Raw genomic sequence first — 21,388 nt, forward strand, 5'->3', positions numbered from 1 at the left:
ACCTTGTAAAAATGAAGAGAAACTTGGCTTGTTCACAGATCCGTAGCCTTATCCATCTGAGTCCAAGATACATTAGCGCTTTTCCAAGGGTCAAACTAAGTGTGATGGCACTATTGTTTAAACTGGGACTGCTTCACTTGTGTTAAAAAATGACTAGTTTTAACAGCAAAAGGGGCAAGTAAGTGATGCGCTTACTCCCTGAATCCATCTCCCTGAGCTCTTTTTGCCCAGCTGAGTTTTGGCATTGGAGCTTATCTAAGAAGAAAGGTAAGTCTCACACAGAGTTTGCTTTTCCCATCCACGTGTCCCCATTGCTGCTAAAATCAGACAGCACCCACATCCTTTTAATTGTAGTAAATGGAACTGATGCCATCCCACCTAGTTTGCCCCTAAAGCAGTCTTGTTAACAGAAAGAACTGGACATTTCTTCTTAATTGGCTCCTAATTCAGGGATGCATTTACTTTAGAGGGCACATATCCACTGCTACAAGTAATCTCCCTGGTAGCCTGCAAGGGGCTGAGCACTTTCACAACTCACTCAACCCAATGTGATTTGAGCAGTAGCACAAGTGGCGCTGGGCATAAGAAACTCTTGCCCAGGCCACAGCGAAGTAAAGTGCACAGCTGAAAGATTACTGTTCCTATACACTAATAATAAACTCTCCTTCTCTCAGCATGGAGGCTTATGCAGCCAAGATGGCACTATCCATGCACATGAGTGAGTTATCAGCACATTTTGAGAAAGCCCATGATTTGCAGAGAGAGAGAGAGAGAGAGAGAGAGAGAGAAATGAAGGAAAGGGAAAAACAGCCCAATGTGGACTGAGCCATGCCCAGAGGCCATAGAATGCTGGCTGTTGCTGCCTGGGGGCAGGGGATAGAATGGAGTATCCTGGCAGGCTGGAATGCTGAACAGGAGCACTCTACACTTCGGTTGTAGGTCACATTGATACCTCCTATGACCAAAAGCTAGGGAAATAGTCTCTAAATATGTCCCCCCCCCATTGTATAATGTTTTTGAGTCTTCATTTGGTTTTCTGCACCTGCTTTAAGTATGATAATATAGGTGTGTGAAATACTTATGTCCCCAGGATGCCATAAAACCTGCAGTCACAGTTAAGGAGTTCTAAGCCCATGTGGTTACCAAGAGCAGTCACAGCTTTCCTCCAGATAATAGCTCACGGATGCAGGTGTCATGTGTATAGAGACTGCTGCACTAATTAAGAACCCTTTAAATGTAACACCAGGCAGAATGGAATCCTGTGCAGCTAAATGTTTTATACATACCAAAAGTGGCTCATGTAAATTGGGTTCCAGCCACGAGAGATGGGAAGGAAGGATCCAGATTCTGGATTTCTGACCAACATAAAGCAAAGAGAACTGTTAGCCATAGCTTCAAGCCATTTACTACTTTGGAGATTTTGGCTTGAACCAAGTCTCATTACAGAAAACAGTATTTGAGATATCTATTTCAATGTTAGTTAAAAAATACTGCTTCATACATACTGTGTTGCATAACATTAAAAAAATCGCTGGGATTCTTTTTCTTGCTTTCAGCTACAATTTCTTACTTTCAAATATATGCAACATTTTAAGAAATGCTTTGTGTCCTTTGGCATTCCAGATGTTGGTGAACTACAACTTCCATTAGCCCTAGTAAGTATGACCACAGGCCAGGGATGATGGGAGTTGTAGTTCATCTTCTGGGGGATATCTGCCCTAAATCAATGGAATGATCTTCAAATTATTCTAAAGCGGGAAAACAAGTACACCTAAGTAACCATCATTCATGACAAAATGTCACAGATTTCAGGAGGATTGACTCATGAGTAAGTGTGCTGGAGCCTTTTGCAGTTTTGTCTTGCGAGCTATGTATGCCATTCTACAGAAAAGAACACTTCACACATGCTTTGTTCCACTACCCACCATATTGCTGAGTCTGCGAGACAAATCCTACCCACTTTTAAACATGCATTTTAAATGCAAACTTCCAGTTAAATAGCCTGACTATTGCTAACTTGGGCCACAATTTCCACACCTGAGAAGTACCTATTTGTATAAGCAATGGCAAAAAAAATAATATCAAGATTAATGGAAACAATGAGAGCATATGCTGTTCATATGTTGCTCCAGATGTTGTGTTGGCTGGCAGTGCTTTCAGGTAATTTGGGTTCTTAAGGTGTAGAGATCATTCACTTTTACATTGCATATCTGAATCAAGAGATGAACACATGTGGGAAAGCTCTCCTATCCATAATGTTGTGCAGTCCCAGAACAGTTAAAACAATAGGCACTACACATTAGAAGCTGGTTAAAGAATCTATGGGCAATAAACAACTATATTCTAGAGCAGGGGTAGGCAACTGAAGGCCCATGGGCCAGATGCGGCCCAATTGCCTTCTCAGTCTGGCCCGTGAACGGTCCAGGAATCAGTGTGTTTTTACATGAGGAGAATGCGTCCTTTTATTTAAAATGCATCTCTGGGTTATTTGTGGGGCATAGGAATTCGTTCATCTTCCCCACCCCCAAAAAATATATAGTCTGGCCCACCACATGATCTGAGAGATGGTGGACTGGCCCACGGCTGGAAAAGGTTGCTGACCCCTGTCCTAGAGTATACCAATTAAAATCAGAGGAAAAGTCCCATCTTTCAGTGGGTCTTCTCTGAGCATTTTTTAGTTGGATAGCAAAGACCCTTTCCCCCTATGGAGATTCAATGATTGAGGTACCACTGGTTTCTGAAGGGCTTTTCTGAATTACTTTGAGTCTCATAATTCAAAATCATGAATGAGTAATCCTTCTGAATTCAATGTGATACTGACCCAAAAGTGGCGGACAGGATGGAGCTATTAATAATTGTTTTCATAGATTTTGAGAAGAAAACTAAAGGAGGTGTAAAATGTCCATTTGTCTCAAAATACTACACATCAGCATAAGAAAATGGGCACAATCAAGTTAAAATTAAGCATTTTTAAGAACCATTGGTTTCAATGGGAAAGTTAGCTTAGGTTTACATTTTCACATTTCAAATAATGGGATATAATAGTGCAGTCCTAATGGGACGTAACAGTACAATATACACATCTACTCAGAAGCAAGCACCGTTAAATTCAATGGCACTTACATCCAAGTAAGTGAGAACACATTTCTTAGAATTATTACCTCTGTAAACATCCTATACTTTTTTTTTGTCAATAGCTTGCTTGTTTCTTGTGATGTTTATTTGGGTTTTTGAACACAAAAAGTCTGAATAACTAAATGCAATAGCAACAACAAGAATAGTAATCACTGTTTAATCATGGTAGAAGAACTGAAGCATTTTTCACAAGTGATATTAAGAATACCTTTCTTCACCTCTAAACTTTTAGAGTCTAAAATGTCATTGCCGTTAATGCAAGAGTGTACGTGGAAGAAAAACACATTTTGAAATTTGCAGAGCAATCCTATATCTGCCCACTCAGAAGTAAGCCCCACTCATTTCAATAGGACTTACTCCCAGCTGAACATGTCCAGGATTTTAGCTTCTTATGTATGCTGTGATTACTGTTGTTTGTTCCTTTGGTTTATAGAGAAAAGAAACTATAATGCAGTATTGGCTTCCCTTATGAAATACCTTTTCATTTATTTCAAGATAAGATCTGTGGAAGTGTTGAATCACCAGATCAGTCAGCACAACAGGAGGAACAAGAGTCACAAAAATGAATGGCACCATTGAAAGTTACTCACTACTGCTGCCCAATAATTTTGTTATTCTATAATAACTGGTTTTGGTTTACTTCAAATATTAGAAACTGGGGAGAAATACTTAGGCAGAAAAGGCTCATTGTGGAATAGAATCTACTCCCAAAACTGTAAAATAACATTATTAATTTTTTATACATTTTAATTGATATTTCCATTTATACAGGAGTCTATAATTTAAGATCATGTCATATGTTTCACTGAACATAACAATTTGCTTGGGGAGGGGGGTTTGTACCATATAACAATGTCAGAACATTAATAACTTAAATGACACAGACAGAAACTTCCCCCACCATTTTTCACAGTTATGATTAAACTCCAGAGAGCCTTCCAATTTCCTTTTCTTAAAACACTGTTCATATAATATAGAATGCAGCAGTTTTTCTACACAAGGTGAAACACTAAAAGCCCTTGTTATGTCTAACAGAATATTACATCGGCTTTTTGTCATGAATGGTGGACAGCACAGTTGAAGCAAAAATAAGGGAAAATATTACTTGGTATTGTACAGTCTCAAAGCAGGGAAGTTGAGAATATTTTGCATTAGCTGGGGAGGGTGGAGATTTTGCCCCCACCCAGGTTTTTATTTTTTATTTTTGGACAGCTCACATATGTGTTATGGTTGTAGTTATAGGCATGTATGATTTTTCTATGTAGAACAGCAGTTCTTAATTGGTTCCGCTAGTTCTTCTAACTGTTTAGTTAAAACTACCAAACTGATACGATTGAGAATACTATGTTAACACAGTTATAACATCAAGTTTACACACTTGTTTCTTTGAAGTACTAGGAACGTTTACACATTTTATTTGGCTTTGTAAGGACTGAAATCTTACAGATAATACAATCTACTTTTCCTTGTAGAAAATATGGCTCTTTTCAGCTAATTCTCTGAGGTTGTCCTTTTTATCTGCAGCTGACTGAAGAACCAGATGTCTTTTTTAAGCGACCAAAGATGCTACAGTATCTTTTTCTACAGATTTCATTTTTTAAAAAAATTAAGAATAGTTCTCTCTGGACATTAGAGTTAATTTGTTGCAGCACAATTACTGCATTTAGGCTTTCAATCCCTTCCCATTTAAAACTTGCAGTGTGATAACGCCAAGCTTATGCCTTTTACTGTAGTATCTCCAAGTGACCAGATGAGGGCACTTTAAACATCTTTGCATTGCTTGTGAGGCAAATGCAGAAGCACAGTGTTACCTAAAGTCACATATAATCCTGTAGAACACTATTAAGGTTGCAGATATCTATTCTTCAAAGTTCATAAAAATATAAAATATGTACCATACCACAGGGTTGTTTTTTTCCTGAAGTCTCCATCCAACACTAACAACACCCTCTCTAAAGATATTTAGTTTTTCCATTTGTTTTTGCACCTGTCACTCCAATTGCATTTACTGACTGCTGTAACTTCAGGGCTGTTCTGTGTTTATAGCAGCTGCTGTTCTCGTCTGCCCATGATGGCTCATTGCTTGCTCATGGTTCTTGGGATTTTGGATTTATGTGCTAGGAGCAGAACCAGACATTTTGCATGCGTCTCCTCAAAAATAATAATAATTTTAAAGATCACAATTTTTCTTTCATGAAAATGACTCTGCAGATCATGTGGTGGGAACCATCATGGGCAGTGCTAGAATCAAAATGGAAGCTGCCACGATCAGGATATTTTAAAGTACCATTTCCTGTTCCAAAGACCAGTCCCACCATAATGTTTTACAGTCGCAAGGTGGCTTTTGGAACAATTCCTGTGGTGGATGTGTGCACACAGGGACAGCTCAATATACTCTGCTGCCTGAGGTGAATCAGAAAATGGCACCCCCAGGAATTGGAATTTGTTAAGGGTCCTGGGTTGGCGGAGGGATAGGCAATGTTAGGTTCATGGAGGCAGGATCAGCTGCCCCTCCCAGCTTTCCAGAGCCTGCTGCCTTGAGGCAACTGCCTCACCTCACCTCACCTGTGTGCATAGGGAAGCATCACATCAGAATCTATTCAAGCTTCTCGAAAGAGACTGCATGAAATGGATCTGTCTGTAGGGTGGCTGTTTGCACAGCACCGAAAAAGAAGAAATCACCCCCCCCCCAAAAAAAAAGACAAACAAGAGGGCACAGTTAGCATAAAATCTGCATGTTCTTTTTATAAAGATAGATGCCAATTTGGAAATAATAGCTGAAATTTAAAGAGAAATATAATACTTCTCACTCTAGTGAGAATGGCAGTCTGTTGCCCGAGTGCTGGCTGTGGTTGGGCAACCTCAAGACTCCTCCTTTCCCTTGTTATGGTTCTTACTCTTTAACCTGTGCTTGAGGAGTCTCTGGAATTAACTTTGGGCAAGTGATGTGGGTGATATATTCCCAACAAAATGCGCCCACAGCAATCACACTCAGAGCCATCAGAAAAACAAATTATATACTGTACTATGACTCAAATGCTTCTCACCAGTATTTTGTAGGGCACGTTGAGGACTGGCCTACTCTGTCTTTTCTTAGCTCCTTGATTCCTTTTCCCTGCTCTCCTTTATTACTAGCCCCAAGCATATTTAATTATAACTGACTGTATATTAAACTGCTCTTCTATACGCATTGCTTTTGACCAGACAATGCACTGGAACACATTCTCTCTGGTACTGCATCTCAACAGTATTTAATTCTCAAATCAATATCTCATACCAGGTCTTCTCAAAGCATAATACACAGTACTAAAAACAAAACAGAAACCCAACCAATTCTTCTCCATTTATTACTTCAATTGAGCTTAAATGGCTGTCTATAGCAGGCACTCAAGATTAACCTTTCATTTTCACATTGAAGCTTTTAGGGTTCAACTCTTTCAAGGAGATAACTTTTAACTTTGCCAAAATCTGGTATTGTTGGGGGTCAGAGCTCAGTGGGAGAGAAGGTACTTTGCATGCAGAAAATGGCAGGTTTGATCCTGGGACTCTTTGAGTTTTTGTTTTTATTTTTTAATGGCTGTCAGGTTGCAGAACATCTGCCTGAGACCTTGCAAAGCAGCTGCCAGTCAGAGGGGCTAGATGCAGCTCTGACAGGTCAAAGTCCTATGTTCACATGACACCGATTGTGTGTTTCCTCTGCTCAAATCTTGTTCAAGTTTTGTATTTTAAAAACAACATGTTAGAAAGTATATATAAATAATTAGTTTGCTTTTTAAAAATAAAAGTCATCTATGCTCAGGGAAACCATTTATTTTAACATTTTATTTTGCAAAATCATTATCTTCTTTTGCTTTCCCCCCCTTCTTAAAAAAAAGTGTGGTTGGTTTTTTTTAAGAGCAGTAAGATGTCTAAGAAGGAAGATGTCTTACAGCAGCTTTTTGAGATGCAAGATCATTCAGTGAGTCCTCACCATGACAGGATCATAAACTTACTGGTTTTGAACAAACTTGGCTGTCCCTCAGCTGCTGAGTTTTAGTTGCACCATATATAAATGTTTCCTTCCTGTGCCATTTCTGTCCCCCCTCCTCTCTTTCTCTCTCCCCCTCTTTGTGTTTGCCATTTTGTGGATGACCTGAGCAGCTGCTTCTTTCTCTCTCTCCTTTCTAGCTTTACTCGGCCTTCCTTGTTTTTCTGGTGTTGCTAACATATGCGTCAAAGAAGAAATGGCAGAAGAGCACAAAGTAGCTGAGGTACATAAGAGAACACCAGACGACGTTGGAAATGTGTGAGTGACACTGGCCTTGTTGCATCCAGGCGAAGACCAGGTAGTTGATGATGCAGCCTATGAACATCTGTGTGATCTGCGATAGTGTGATAAACATGGCAAACTTCCGGGACACTCTGAAGCCAGCAGCCCGCAAGGCGTAGTAAGTGTACATGAGTGCATGCACTCCATAGTTCATGGTCATAAACCAGCCACCACCAGCTACCATGTCCTTGTATGAGTACCAAGAGTAAAGCAGTACAGTAATATGGTGGTACCAATGGAGGAAGATAAGCTTCTGTTTCCTAAGAACAATAAATATTGTATCTCCTGGGGGGAGGAAAAAACATAAGAAAAATGTTAGAACCCTGAAGCGTACTTGTGAATTAGGTGGCACTCCTAGCCATGGAGGTCACCTGGCCCTCTAATAACAAAGATGCAACCAGGACTACCCCCAAACTATGTACCTGCCCATTTAGACATTTACCTGCCCATCCAAAACAGGCAACTTACTTATCACGGAAACCACAAAACTTCAATCTCCCCAGGGTTCACACTCAGTTTATTGGCCCTTACCCAGTCCATTAAGGCCCTGGTCCAGAATTTGCACAGCCTCTTCTGATTCAGGTGTTATAGAGCAGGGATGTCCAACTTCCAAGAGACTGTGATCTACTCCCACTAAAAAAACCTGGCAGTGATCTACCCATTGTATTGACAAAAGTTGTTGAGCTTTCTTGACGCTCAACCAGGATAGACCAGGGACACCCTGTGATTGACCGGTAGATTGCAATCGACCTGTTGGACATCCCTGTTATAGAGAAATTGTGCTGTGTGTCGTCAGCATGCTAATGGCACCATGCTCCAAGAATTCTAAAGGCTACTCCTAGTAGCTTCAGATGTTAAGCAACATTTGAGACCCAAGGGTGCCCTGCAGAACCCCATAGCACAAGAGTACTTGCCCAATGTTATTTTCTTGGGTAGGAATAGAACTAACGTAATACAGTATCTCTGATACCTCTCCTATTCAATTGATCCAGGATGACACTATGGTGAATGGTACAAAAGATGCTGAGAGATTAAGTAAGCATGGCAGGGTTGCAATCCCCCACTACCTCTCCTGATTCAGGTCATCCAGTGGGGTGAGCAAAGTCAATTCAGTCCCATAACCTGGCCCAAACCTAGACTGAAGTGGTTCTATTGTAGATCATTCGTGTCATCCAGGAACATTTGCAGCTGATTATACTGTCAAAACCCATGAAGTGTAAGGTCATTTAGGGATTTTTTGTCCAATTTAGTTGCAAAGATCAATTTTTCAATGAGATTGATGCTGCAATCCTACTCCCACTGACCTCAATGGGACTTTTCAGTTGACATGTATAGGATTGCAGTAATAGAATCAAAAGTATGATGGGTTTGCACGAAATTTAAGCAAAGGTAGACATTTCACAGAAGATATTATTGAGAAAAAAACTAAAATACATTTTTGAAATAACCTATTATCTTTCTAAGCATGGATAATGGCTATTTATCTTGTACTAGCCAGAGGAAAATGGAAGTTAAATATAGATGAAGAAAATGCATATCAATCCAAGCCCTAATTATACTATGGTCTCTGAAGTTAATACATTTAGTCATGTCAATAGGTTCCAACACAAATTAACTTTACATTTAGGGAGAAGAAAAGTACTGTGCAAATGAAAAATATTGTGCAACTGGAATCAAATCCCTGAATTTTACCTATAGAGATACAAATTGCTTTCTGAACAATGTACGACTTTAGAAAGAGCGTAAGACAGAAAATCTCCCCACAACTCAGTTCTTAACACACTACTTAGAAGATGAGATCTGCTCAAAGAGACGCTGCCCAGCTAAAATGGCACAGCTCTCTCATAGACTAAAACACCACAGCCTCCAGTTGGGATGTTCTCATTGAAATTGCCTCTATGGGGAAACTCTATCAATATCTAAACATATCTCTTTAGATACGTTTAGAGAGGAAAAGATTGCAAGTAAACAATGCCCTATCAAACTTAGTTATTCCATGATTCTTTCTAAGATCATTTTGTATATTGTGAGGGAGGTTGGTGTGGTACTAATGCCCCAGCAGAGCCAAACTGGCACCCCCACCAATGTGTTTGCAATGTGCCAACGTTCCCACTGCCTCACCCCTCTGGTAGGCTGCAGAGACACTGGTTCCAGGAGGCCAGTAACATCGCTGCCCTGCCCTGCAGCTGCCCCTGCTTCAAAACTCAAACGAAAGAATACTAGTAAGGGATATGAACCAGCGTCCTCATTACCTGTAACCCAACCCCATACATGTTTATTGCAAAGAGGAAGGGGGTGAACGGGTGGTGCTTAGGATGGTAACCTAAATCAGCAGTAAAGCTGATTAGTAAATCAGTGTCCATATTTTGCCAGGTCATTTTGCACCTGGCTATTGGCCACTTGTGACCAAGTGAAGATGCCTGGGCACCAGGATGGCACCTGACATCTCCACCATCTGGAGACATCACTATCTGGAGGTACATGCCTGGGGATGCTTGGATCTTGACTGTTTTCACACACTAATAGCACAGCCTGTGGAATTATATCCGTTATATTTTATCTGCACAATCAGAATGAATTTCAGGAACCAAAAAATCGTATTGAAAAAATACAACTTTCGAGCGATCTGGCCCCCAAATGGCAACTAGACATTACATTTTGGCAACTGCAATGCTGGTTTATGGAAACATTTGGTGCCTAGCTTATATATACATGAGTTTCTAACACTGCCCCATTTCCATAAGCAACTGCAGGACTCACAATAGGTTTTCACACATTCCCAGTGCTTTTTTTCTGGGGGGATGCCGGGGTACGCATACCCCTAAACATTTTGTGAATCTAAGTTTGGCCTCATTGGGGGGCAGTATTTCAATATGAGTAGGAAAATGAGAGTACCCCTAAGCATGTGTTTTTTAGGAAAAAGCGCTGGACATTCTCAACAGCAGTCTGAAGGTACAAAGTGGTACCATTCTAAATGATGTGAAGCAGGTCTGGCTCTGGTCAGTGCACTTGGGAAACACAGGTTCCCTTGGGCCCCAAGAGGAGAGTAAGGCAGGATACACAATAAAGTTAATATGAAGGATATCTCCTTCTGGCTGATGCTGAAAACCAGCAATGCACTGAAACAGCATATTCTTAATAGTCATCATTGTTTTGTTGGGTTAGAAGCCCTGTGAGGTTTCCTGAGAAACAAGCTGTGCAATGTCTGCCAAATCACTGCTTCCTATTTCCAATTAGAATCTGCCTAAGAAGCTTCAGGATAAGCAAACATAGATGTGCAAATGGGTTTGCTACTTACAAGCTTTTTAAAACTGCTGGTGAGGAAACTGCTTAGACACATCTTCATAAACTAAGTGATGAAGGGAGACTAGGTCTGGCCATTATTTCTAGGTGAGGAATTTGTTAGACCATCCTGTTGGCAGGCATATGAGCAGGCAGTCATATATATGACTGATTTCCATATTATTGTTTTTTACTGTTCTGTTGGCCCTTGAGAAGTTTGACCCTTGAGAAGATTGTGTTGGTTATATACAATATTTTGATAGGTGTAGAAGTACTGCAGAATGAACAATATATGACCGTATCTGTGTTAGGTAGACTCTGCGCCACCAATGGGTTAAGGTTTTTTGGCTGCATTGGCCATTCACTGGGTTGGTGAATGGTCACTTTGTGTGGTTGCTTAAATGCTACTTTCATGCTCTTGGAAGATAGTTGAGGAACAGCAGCAAATATAGAACCCATGAGCCTTAATAATCCAAACAGTATGAGTTAAGGACAACTATTCCTTCTGGAATTTTGAGGGTCTTTTTGTTTGTCGTCGACATATTCTTCATCTTCATATTATTCTTATCTGTATTTGTAATTTTTTTCACAAATGTGACCCACAATGACTTAACTACGGTATATTACAATTTTTTTCCACTGAGGAAAACTCATTTGAGACCACAAATACAAGTGGTTGTATGGTGATTACTATATTGACTGAATGCAACATTTTAAAGGCATTTTTCGAGCACTATTATGAAGCAATCAAACAAGCACCTTTTTCAAGCACATCAAGGTGCTTTACAAATATATAGCATAAAACAAGAGAACTGCTAAGGAGCAATCCTGTCACACCTTTGTCCTTTTGATCCAAATGTACCCCATGAAGTGAAAAGAGAGAGAAGGCACTCACCTAGTTCTGGTGCTTTGCTTAGCACAAATGCATAAGCCCAGAATTTGCTGACAGGTCCATTGTAAAAACTCTGGTCACAAACTGACTGCTTCAGTCCTTTGGTCATCAAAATGTACACCATATAAGCACCCGTTCGAACAGCACCAAATATACTTCATGACCATAAAGAGAAAACAAAGAGCAGTCGGTTATCGTCAGAAAGTAGAAGACAAAATCCTTAGAGAGCCCAGATATAGTTACTGAGTGCAAGAAGCAGGAAGTACCTTCATTGTGCCTATCCTGACCTCCATTTAAGAACATGAGACAAGTCCTGCTGGATCCGGTCAAAGGCCCATCTAGTCCAGCAACTTGTTCTTATAGCAGCCAACCAGATGCTCATGGGAAGACTGCACCCTTTCTGAATACTTGAATAAAATGTTCCCACAGAAGAATTTAGTTAAGGATGCTGCTATTGAACACATTTATTGGAAACATGTTCCTTTAATTTTGTTGGACTCCATCAGTCTGAACTTCCATCAGTCCCAGCCAGCATGGACAGTGGTTATTCTCCAACATAGAGCTTATCATATAGATAGCTCAGCTGGTAGAGCATAGGACTCTTAATCTCAGGGTCCTGGGTGAAAGATTCCTGCATTGCAGGGGGTTGGACTAGATGACCCTTGTGATACCCTTCTATGAATCTATGTGGGAGTTCAAGGCTATCCCTTTACAGACAGTGGACACTTCCTGCATGTCTCCTGTGTGAGAGAGACTGCTTCTAGTTGGGAGGATGATTGGTGAGTTAATACAGTTTAGCGCAGGGGCCTTCCAGTTGTTGCTGGACTTAACTCCCATCAGTGCCAGTCAACAATGGCCAGTGGTCCAAGATGATGGAAGCTGGAGTCTAACAACATCTGGTTGTCCATAGGCTTCCTATCCCTGCCTTAGAGCAACAGAACTCTTGAAATAAATATGCAGCACCATATCCTCTCCATAGCATTTCACATCTAGTTTCCAAGTACGGTAACCCCCTAGAATTAATCAATACTGAATTTCATTGCTACAGAAGACAGAGTGTCCTTGCTTTTGTAAGATTCCTTTATTTTGAAATTACTCATCCGCTCAAATACATTTGTGGGTAAATTCAGCATTTACAAATAAATATATCAAAGCTTCTATAATTATGCCAAAGTCTGCCGAAGGCCTTGCGGAGACTGGGGCATAACCAATAAATTTTTTTATTAAGGAAATATCTTAGTTCCGCCACATTCAAGGTTAACAAGACTGGACAGCTTCTGGATTTTATATGCAAAGGCAATACTCACTTTTTAGCTAAAACTCTGTTTGGCAAGAGATCTCATTGGAATTAAGGAAGCCACTTAATAATCTTTAGGATGGCACAGGAGGGATTCATAAGCATGGTATAACACTGAAATAATCCTTAATGAATACTTCAGGGATGTAGCCTTGTGAAGTTACTGGGGTCGGCGGGAGAGGGCTAGGCTCCAAACAGAATCTGAAAATACTGCAGTAATCTGGAGATTTCAACAGTAATCCGAAAAGGCAGAATACCTGTTTCTAGAGGATACTCTTTAAGGTTCTTACAAGATCAAAGGTATCCAGTTGTTATAGCAACCAGAATACTTAGCCCTGAAAAGTATGTATCTATGTGCCTGTTGAAAATTATCCTGAGCAAACAATGAAAAAAGTAAGAAAGCCTTCAGGCAAATAAATGAACTCAATAAGGCTAAACTATAAAATAGTTTAAGCAGATTATAAATGGCATGGAAAGTTTCAGATGGCTGGAAGGAAAAGCTGAGTTCTAATACAATTATAATAAATCGGTGAAAAGAAAAGGTCTTCAATAGGTGGTTCTAAGCTGTTTTAAACTGTGTTTTTTTTTAAATTTTGTATTTCAAATTGTGGCTAAATAAATAAATAAAGGGAGGGAATTTCAAAGTGCCACCACATTAAATCTCTGATTCTTATACCAAACACATGGAACAGTATCTGCAGGAGGCGCTGCCCAATCCATTGGGTATATATGTTATATATGATTTTTTTGGTATCCTGGTCCCAAGATATGTAGGGTTTTGCATACCAGTGCTACCACCCTGAATTTAGCCTACAGCTAACTGGCACACTAGGGCACTGTGGAAAATTAAAATGGCAGTTCCCAGACTATTATTATTATTATTTATTTGTCAGTTGCTTTACCTTGCACAAGGCAACCCAAAGCAACTTACAACCAAACAAATCCCACTTAGATACATTAAAACCAAGAGGAAAGAGAAATACATGAAAAACATCCCACCCACTTCTAAAAGGCCACAGATAGTTAAAGGCCAACAGCCTGGCTATAGAGGAATGCTTTGTTGTTGTTGTTGTTGTTTAGTTGTTTAGTCGTGTCCGACTCTTCGTGACCCCATGGACCAGAGCACGCCAGGCACTTCTGTCTTCCACTGCCTCCCGCAGTTTGGTCACACTCATGCTGGTAGCTTCGAAGACACTATCCAACCATCTTGTCCTCTGTCGTCCCCCACTCCTTGTGCCCTCCATCTTTCCCAACATCAGGGTCTTTTCCAGGGAGTCTTCTCTTCTCATGAGGTGGCCAAAGTACTGGAGCCTCAGCTTCACGATCTGTCCTTCCAGTGAGCACTCAGGGCTGATTTCCTTCAGAATGGATAGGTTTGATCTTCTTGCAGTCCATGGGACTCTCAAGAGTCTCCTCCAGCACCATAATTCAAAAGCATCAATTCTTCGGCAATCAGCCTTCTTTATGGTCCAGCTCTCACTTCCATACATCACTACTGGGAAAACTATAGCTTTTACTATATGGACCTTTGTTGGCAAGGTGATGTCTCTACATTTTAAGATGCTGTCTAGGTTTGCCATTGCTTTCCTCCCAAGAAGCAGGCGTCTCTTTATTTCATGGCTGCTGTCACCGTCTGCAGTTATCATGGAGCCCAAGAAAGTAAAATCTCTCACTGCCTCCATTTCTTCCCCTTCTATTTGCCAGGAGGTGATGGGACCAGTGGCCATAATCTTCATTGTTGAGCTTCAGACCATATTTTGCGCTCTCCTCTTTCACCCTCAATAAAAGGTTCTTTAATTCCTCCTCACTTTCTGCCATCAAGGTTGTGTCATCTGCATATCTGAGGTTGTTGATATTTCTTCCAGCAATCTTAATTCTGGCTAGGGATTCATCCAGCCCAGCCTTTCGCATGATGAATTCTGCATATAAGTTAAATAAGCAGGGAGACAATATACAGCCTTGCCGTACTCCTTTCCCAATTTTGAACCGATCAGTTGTTCCATATCCAGTTCTAACTGTAGCTTCTTGTCCCACATAGAGATTTCTCAGGAGACAGATGAGGTGATCAGGCACCCATTCCTTTAAGAACTTGCCATAGTTTGCTGTGGTCGACACAGTCAAAGGCTTTTGCATAGTCAATGAGGCAGAAGTAGATGCTTCATTGACTATGCAAAATGCTTTAGCTTATATTAAATGGGTGGGGCGGGCTAGATTAGGCATCAGCGGTGGTAACAAAAATGGCTGCATGCTGATGTCAGGCCTGATTGAAAGTTACACTGTTCTTTTAAATCATACTTTATTGCAACAGCCATTAGGTTCCATGCAGAAAGCACACTTTTTCAGGATGTGAAATCTAGACTCTTGCCACATGGGGGTGCTTTCACCATGTGGGAAACATGTTTGCATGCCTTTCATTTATTTCCATCCAGCCTTTTCAACGCCTGTTCCTGGTGCAGGCACCAACTGAATGCCGAAGTTTGCAATGTTAGGGCAGCTGGCAGTAGCACAATGCATTTTTCTCGTTCATACACTTTGCCTAGCCTTGTGGTTGTTGTCTTCCTTCCTGTTGCATTGCTTGTAGTGTGCTGGAGAAAGCGGTTAAGAAACCGGCAGTAATTAAAGCAGCCTTCCCACACCAGATTTAGGGCTGTTAAGGTGGCTCCTTCACACAGGCCGCTGAACTGAGGGGGCGCAGAATGGAAGGCGAGAGGGAGTGAGCTCACTGCCTGGACCTCCTCCCTCCTGTCTGTACTTTTGATGTGAAAATTCCCCAACCGCAGAGGCTGCTGGGTTACAGAATTAGCTTTTCTAAGAACTGGCAGCTTCTAGAGCTATCATAGTAGCTGGTTTGTGTTGCCTGCTACTAAGGACTAACCGAGCAGAGGTCAAGTGGCAGGTGCATCATGACTGAACTCGTGTCAAGTGGGTCTGTGACCTGGGTCCAAGTCACAGGAAGGCATGAAAAAACAGGGAAATGGGGGACATATTATGTCCTTGCTCAAGGTGTCATATGACCAAAGTCTGCCCCGGCCCCAACCTGGTGCCCTTTATCCTGTGAACTGCCTTGAGACCTGTGGGTATAGGGTGGTATATAAATTTGATAATTAATAATGTAGTTAAACTGCATCTCTCACCATCACTGAGCATTGGCCATGATGTCCAGGACTGAGGGGAGTGGTTGGCTAAAACATATGGAGGATATCAGTTTGGGGAAGGATGCATTATAGGATATTGATTACGTAAGGGGCATTCTCGTCATATTCCTCAACTTACCTGAAGACTGCCAGGCACAGAGACCAGAGCACTAGTGGTTTCCTCAGTTCAAATTTTGCTCGTTTGTTCATTAGATGTCGACCACCAAATATAAAGGCAGCATAAAGAGCTGAAAACAGGAAAGATTTTTTCCTGGGGGGAAAAACACAAAACCCACAATCACCAAAAGATATTCAGTGAGCTGCATAATAATAATAATAATAATAATAATAATAATAATAATAATAATATTTTATTTATACCCTGCCCATCTGGCTGGGCTTCCCCAGCTACTCTGGGCGGCTTCCAACAAAATATTAAAATACAGTAATGCATCAAACATTAAAAGCTTCCCTAAACAGGACTGCCTTCAGATGTCTTCTAAAAGTCTGGTAGTTGTTGTTCTCTTTGACATCTGGTGGGAGGGCATTCCACAGGGCAGGTGCCACTACCGATGGGGGTGGAGACACTCCTTCACATTTACAGATCATCAAGGTTGCAACCCCAGATCCCTATAGCTGTAAGACCTATTAAACTCAATGGGACTTACTAATGATTGCCCTATTGGTTGGGGAAACACATTTGGTTTGGAACAAGTTAGTAGAGATGTTTCACATAATACGTTCTTTTGTCCCTGAAAGCAGGTATACTCCTGGGTCATGCTGATAAACTTTGCTGCCAGAGCATTAACCACAGATTTCCTGTCTAGACTTAAGAAGCATTCACAATGTCCTCAGTTTGAAAAACAAACAAACCCCATAGTTTCTTGGTCTGAGTTAGTTATATATTTCAACAATTTATATGCTGCTTCACATCACAATCTGTTGAATAAGCGTACAAAAAGATACAACAGAGATCTCTACATCTGAACCTGACCAATGTTTCTCATGCACAATAGAAATACATCATGACTTGATAAATCACATGTAGATAAATCTGCCTGTTTTAGTTGCAGAAGGGTTTTTCTTTTCTTTTTTTAATAAAAAAAAATGATCCAGATCACACAGGCTGTACAAGTGTGCCTCAGGAGCTGCATGTAACCAACAGGCCATATGTTGTCCAAATCTGCTCCACTGAGTTATTTTCCAGCAAAGACTTGCAGTCATCATACACAGCCTGAACCAAAATCTAGTGAAAGCAATTTACCAACACAAAGGCCAACCCACAACCCATAATTTAATGGATTTAAGTTTATTTATATATTGCATTTATATGCCACCCTCCTGCCAAGTCAAACCAAGGCGGTTTACAATTTAAAATACATTAGAATAAACAAAATATATTCTCTCCCAAGCTTCAGGAGCTGGCGGCTATTAGCTCCCTGCCCTGCTGTTCTTCACTCCAGCCTTCCCTCAGGGCACTGCAGCTAGCAGAGTGACATCTCAAAAGTTCCTGTCACATGTTTCTAAAGCAGCATATATCATGCAGATTCAGGAAGAAAAGCCAAGCCCAGCTTTTACCCTCCAGGAAAACTGGTTTGTAACCTGAACACAGCTAGACACAGTGTTTCGTGAACTGCCCTGAGACCTCCAGGTATAGAGAGGTATATAAATTCAAATAATAATAATAATAATAATAATAATAATAATAATAATACAGTTATACCCCGGGATGAATATGCTTCAGGTTGAGCATTTTTGGATTGCACTCCGCGGCAAACCAGAAGTAATGGAACGCATTACTTCCGGGTTTTGCTGCTCACGCATGCGCAGACACGCAAAATGATGTCACGTGCATGTGTGGAAGCGGCGAAACGGGACCCGCACATGCGCAGATGCACAGTTGCACGTTACATTCGCTTCAGGATGTGAACGGGGCTCTGGAACGGATTCTGTTCACATCCAGAGGTACCACTGCAATAGCTAGGGCTGGAGGAAGAGGGGTAACTTCTGCCTGAAACCCTGGAAAGCTACTGCTAGTCAGTGTAGGCTAGGGATAAATAACCCTTTTCAGCCCAAGGGTCAATCTTCTAGGGACCACATACCAGTGATGGGCAGGACCAGAGGAAAAGTAGGTGAAGCAATGGATGTTGATTTTACCTTTCTATAGCAGACTAGTTTCTGCACAAACATCCCTCTCTATCCTCCCTCCAGGCCAGCAAGGGGCATTAGTAGAGTCCAAGGACACATTCCAGCCAGGCAAAAACTCTCAAGGAGGGCATGAAGCAGAGCAGCAGATGTGCCTAAAGAGGGAGGGTGGCCTGGAGAAAGCCTCAAGGGCCAGATAGACAGGACTGAAGGGCCACACTGGCCACCAGCCCTGAGATTCTCCTCCTCTCATATGGATAATACTGATTAAGATGGGCCAACAGTCTGGCTCAATAGAACACAGCTTCCTGTGTTCAAATGCTTTATCACTGAGCTACCATCCTCCCCCAGTTGCTTTTACACCAGCGGGATGTGGGAGGTATGAGTCCCCCCCATATTTTTCCCTCCACATCTGAGAGAAAACACCATCTTGTTCAGCATAGTCCTAATTAGCCCCTCACAGAGCTACATTTCCCAGAGTGCCCTGGGAAGAGGGATTGATTGTTAAGCCACACTAGGAGCTGGGGTTGGGGGACGGAGTACAGAGTTGGGGAGGCTTGTTCTGGATCCCACTTTCCTCTCAACCTGCTATCAACCTGTAGTTCATTCTCTCTCACCATTCCGGTCGAACCACTGAATAAATAAATAAAATCACCTTGCTGGAATCTTTGCCACAAACCAATTCCAAATTTCTTAATGAATACTGTAGTGTCACCATAAAAAAGCCACTCTAGGAGCTGTAGCTCTGCAAGAGGAATAGTTGTCTCCTAACAACTCTTGGCACCTTTGACAAACTACAGTTCCCAGAATTCCTTGGGGGAAGCCGGGGCTATCTAAGTGCCATAAGTGTGCTTCAGACATGTGGTAAGGCCATGGCCAAGGGCTAATTTTTAGTTCAAACTCAAAGCAAAGAATTGGGGGTTGGCGTGAAGTGACAAGATGGGATGGAGTCTGACATTTCAGGCTGCTGCTTTTCTTTTTTGACTGCACCCAGGGAAGGATTGCTTCCCACACAGTTGGCACTCTGCTGGTCTGTTTTCTCTTAGCCCCATGAGGTATCTCTTGTGTCTGCCTTTGCAAGATGGTAGGCTGTTGGTGGGTGCCACAACGCTGAAGTTTAGCCGATGCTTACATTTCCCCAGGGAAGCCAATTAAAAGCAGTCAGATTTGTTTATAGCCAATCAATGGCATCCTCTGGGCCCATGGGCAGAGTAGAACTACCTCCAGCTCATATTTAAAATCTAAAACTACAGGACAGACTCAAATCCTTTCATGTAGCTAAACAGCTCTTTGGCTCTTTACCTCTGTTGTGAATGTATATCGAGCAGAATAAAATTACAAAACCATTTCTACCTTCTTGCAATAGAACTTACATCAGTGCAAGATAATAGACTGGAGAAACCTGACCTCTCTCCCAGTTCTTTGATTTTTTTATAGGCACAATGTAGTTATTTAACAGAAAATGGCACCCAAATTACCCCTATTACTTTGTGTTCAAGCTGTATTAAGTAGGTCAGCATCTATAATTATATCTTAGGTCACTTCACAACTTTTTAATTAGCTCCTTATTTCTGACTTTTAAAGGTCATACATTCTACATTATCTGCCTGTCTACATTATCTACAGAAGGCGTTATTGCTGGGGATCAGTAAAATGAATGTTTTGCTTCCCTGGCAAGATATTTAAACAGCAGACCCTAAAAATGGGCCATTGAGGCCTATAATCTGTGGGGAAATGACATTATGGAACAAATGAGTGTTGGCGTTCAAAGGAGCAAAAGAAACACAAAGAGTTATGGTGAATACAGAAGACCACATCAAAGTGTGGGAGTCTAGTGGTTGGTAATCCAGTCATCCATACTGTCATTCACAGGTGAGGAAAGCAGGAAAAGACAGCAACCAATAGAAGAATAACAAATGGGGTAGCAGAGCCTGAAATTCCACTTGGTTCGGGTGTAAACCCTGTGCGTGAGTTGAGCAGGCTGGGAGAAGCATGCAAAACTCTACCCTGGCATCATCCTCAGTGGGCAGTGGGAGCTTGCAGATGCTCCCACATACCTGGATAGCTCAGCTGGTTAGAGCATGGTGCTGATTTCTCAAAGGTTATATGTTTGATCCCTGTATGAGACAACTGCATATTCCTGCATTGTATGATTTAGAACCCCAGTTATGCAGGGTATTAAATCATGCAGGGAACTTCTATGAGTAGAGGAGACTTCTCACTCCCTACAGGGAACATCCCCGCTTGTCTCTACTCAACCTGCTTGTGTGTAAGGATTACGTGCAAACAAAACACAAAAGTAGAGTTGAAGAGCAACAGGGAATTGTGGTTAAAAAAAATCCATCAGAAAGACTGCTTTTTCTGAGTCATGAACCTGCGTGAACCACAGAAAAGTAAAAAAGCAAGAGGAAAAAGAATGGCCTAAAATGAAAGAGGGGGACTGAAAGCATGAACAAAGAAAGAAAAAAGGAAAAAGGGTGATACTACAGTACAGATAAAGGTAAGGTCTTTATGCTGTGCCATCAGTGTGCGTTCATGGAGTACAAAATCACAGATCCCTGCCCTCTTACAAACTAATATGTGACACAGGGAAACAACAGATTGAAGGGAGGGGATGCAGAAGTAATGTCTCATTTATATTCTTCGTAAAATACTGAGAAAATTTATGGACCCGCCACTCTGCTAATTTCATAAATCAGTCTTCCCCAAAACCCCACCAGTTGATGTTGGATTCCAGCTTCCATCAGCCTCAGCCAATATGGTCAGTGGCTATGGATGATGGGAGTTGTACTCCAGCTATTATCTAGAGGCCACCAGGTTGGAGAAGGATGTCATAACATATAGCACTGATACCAAAAACACTAGACCAGGCACTGGTTGTGGTCAGTGTCATGCTACACCATTGTTTAGCATTACATGCACAAGCACGAGTGAGCCATGTGCTCCTCTTCTCCTCTCTTCTCCTCCTGCCCTGAAGCCAGGATGAAGCCTTCAAATATATTTATTTCCATTTTCTCTGAATCTTGGTTTCTTCTGTTATCCAGACCAGGGATTGCAGTTTATAACAAAATCTGATTAGTTTAAGAAGCCAGGCTCATCGTTGATACTGACCTTAAAGAGCAAATGAATAGAAAGCAAAAATGTATGGAAATGTGTCAACCTTTATGGGAATGTGCCAGAGATGTACCATTTTC

At 41.4% G+C, this 21,388-nt stretch overlaps 1 protein-coding gene across 1 annotated transcript in view; it reads right to left on the reverse strand.

Annotated features, from left to right (window-relative positions):
- Nucleotides 1-3,278: 3,278 nt before the first annotated feature.
- ELOVL6 (ELOVL fatty acid elongase 6) overlaps nt 3,279-21,388 on the reverse strand; it is a 69,119-nt gene continuing 51,009 nt past the window's right edge. Inside the window, exons 2-4 of the mRNA XM_083398044.1 lie at nt 16,189-16,320; nt 11,622-11,773; nt 3,279-7,729 (exon numbers count right to left, since the gene is read on the reverse strand). Coding sequence (XP_083254170.1) covers nt 7,305-7,729; nt 11,622-11,773; nt 16,189-16,320 — 709 coding nt within the window. The 3' untranslated portion in view covers nt 3,279-7,304. The remainder of the gene's footprint in view (nt 7,730-11,621; nt 11,774-16,188; nt 16,321-21,388) is intronic.

Source organism: Podarcis tiliguerta (assembly GCF_965153285.1).
Source record: "Podarcis tiliguerta genome assembly, chromosome: 9".
NCBI classification, from domain to species: domain Eukaryota; kingdom Metazoa; phylum Chordata; class Lepidosauria; order Squamata; family Lacertidae; genus Podarcis; species Podarcis tiliguerta.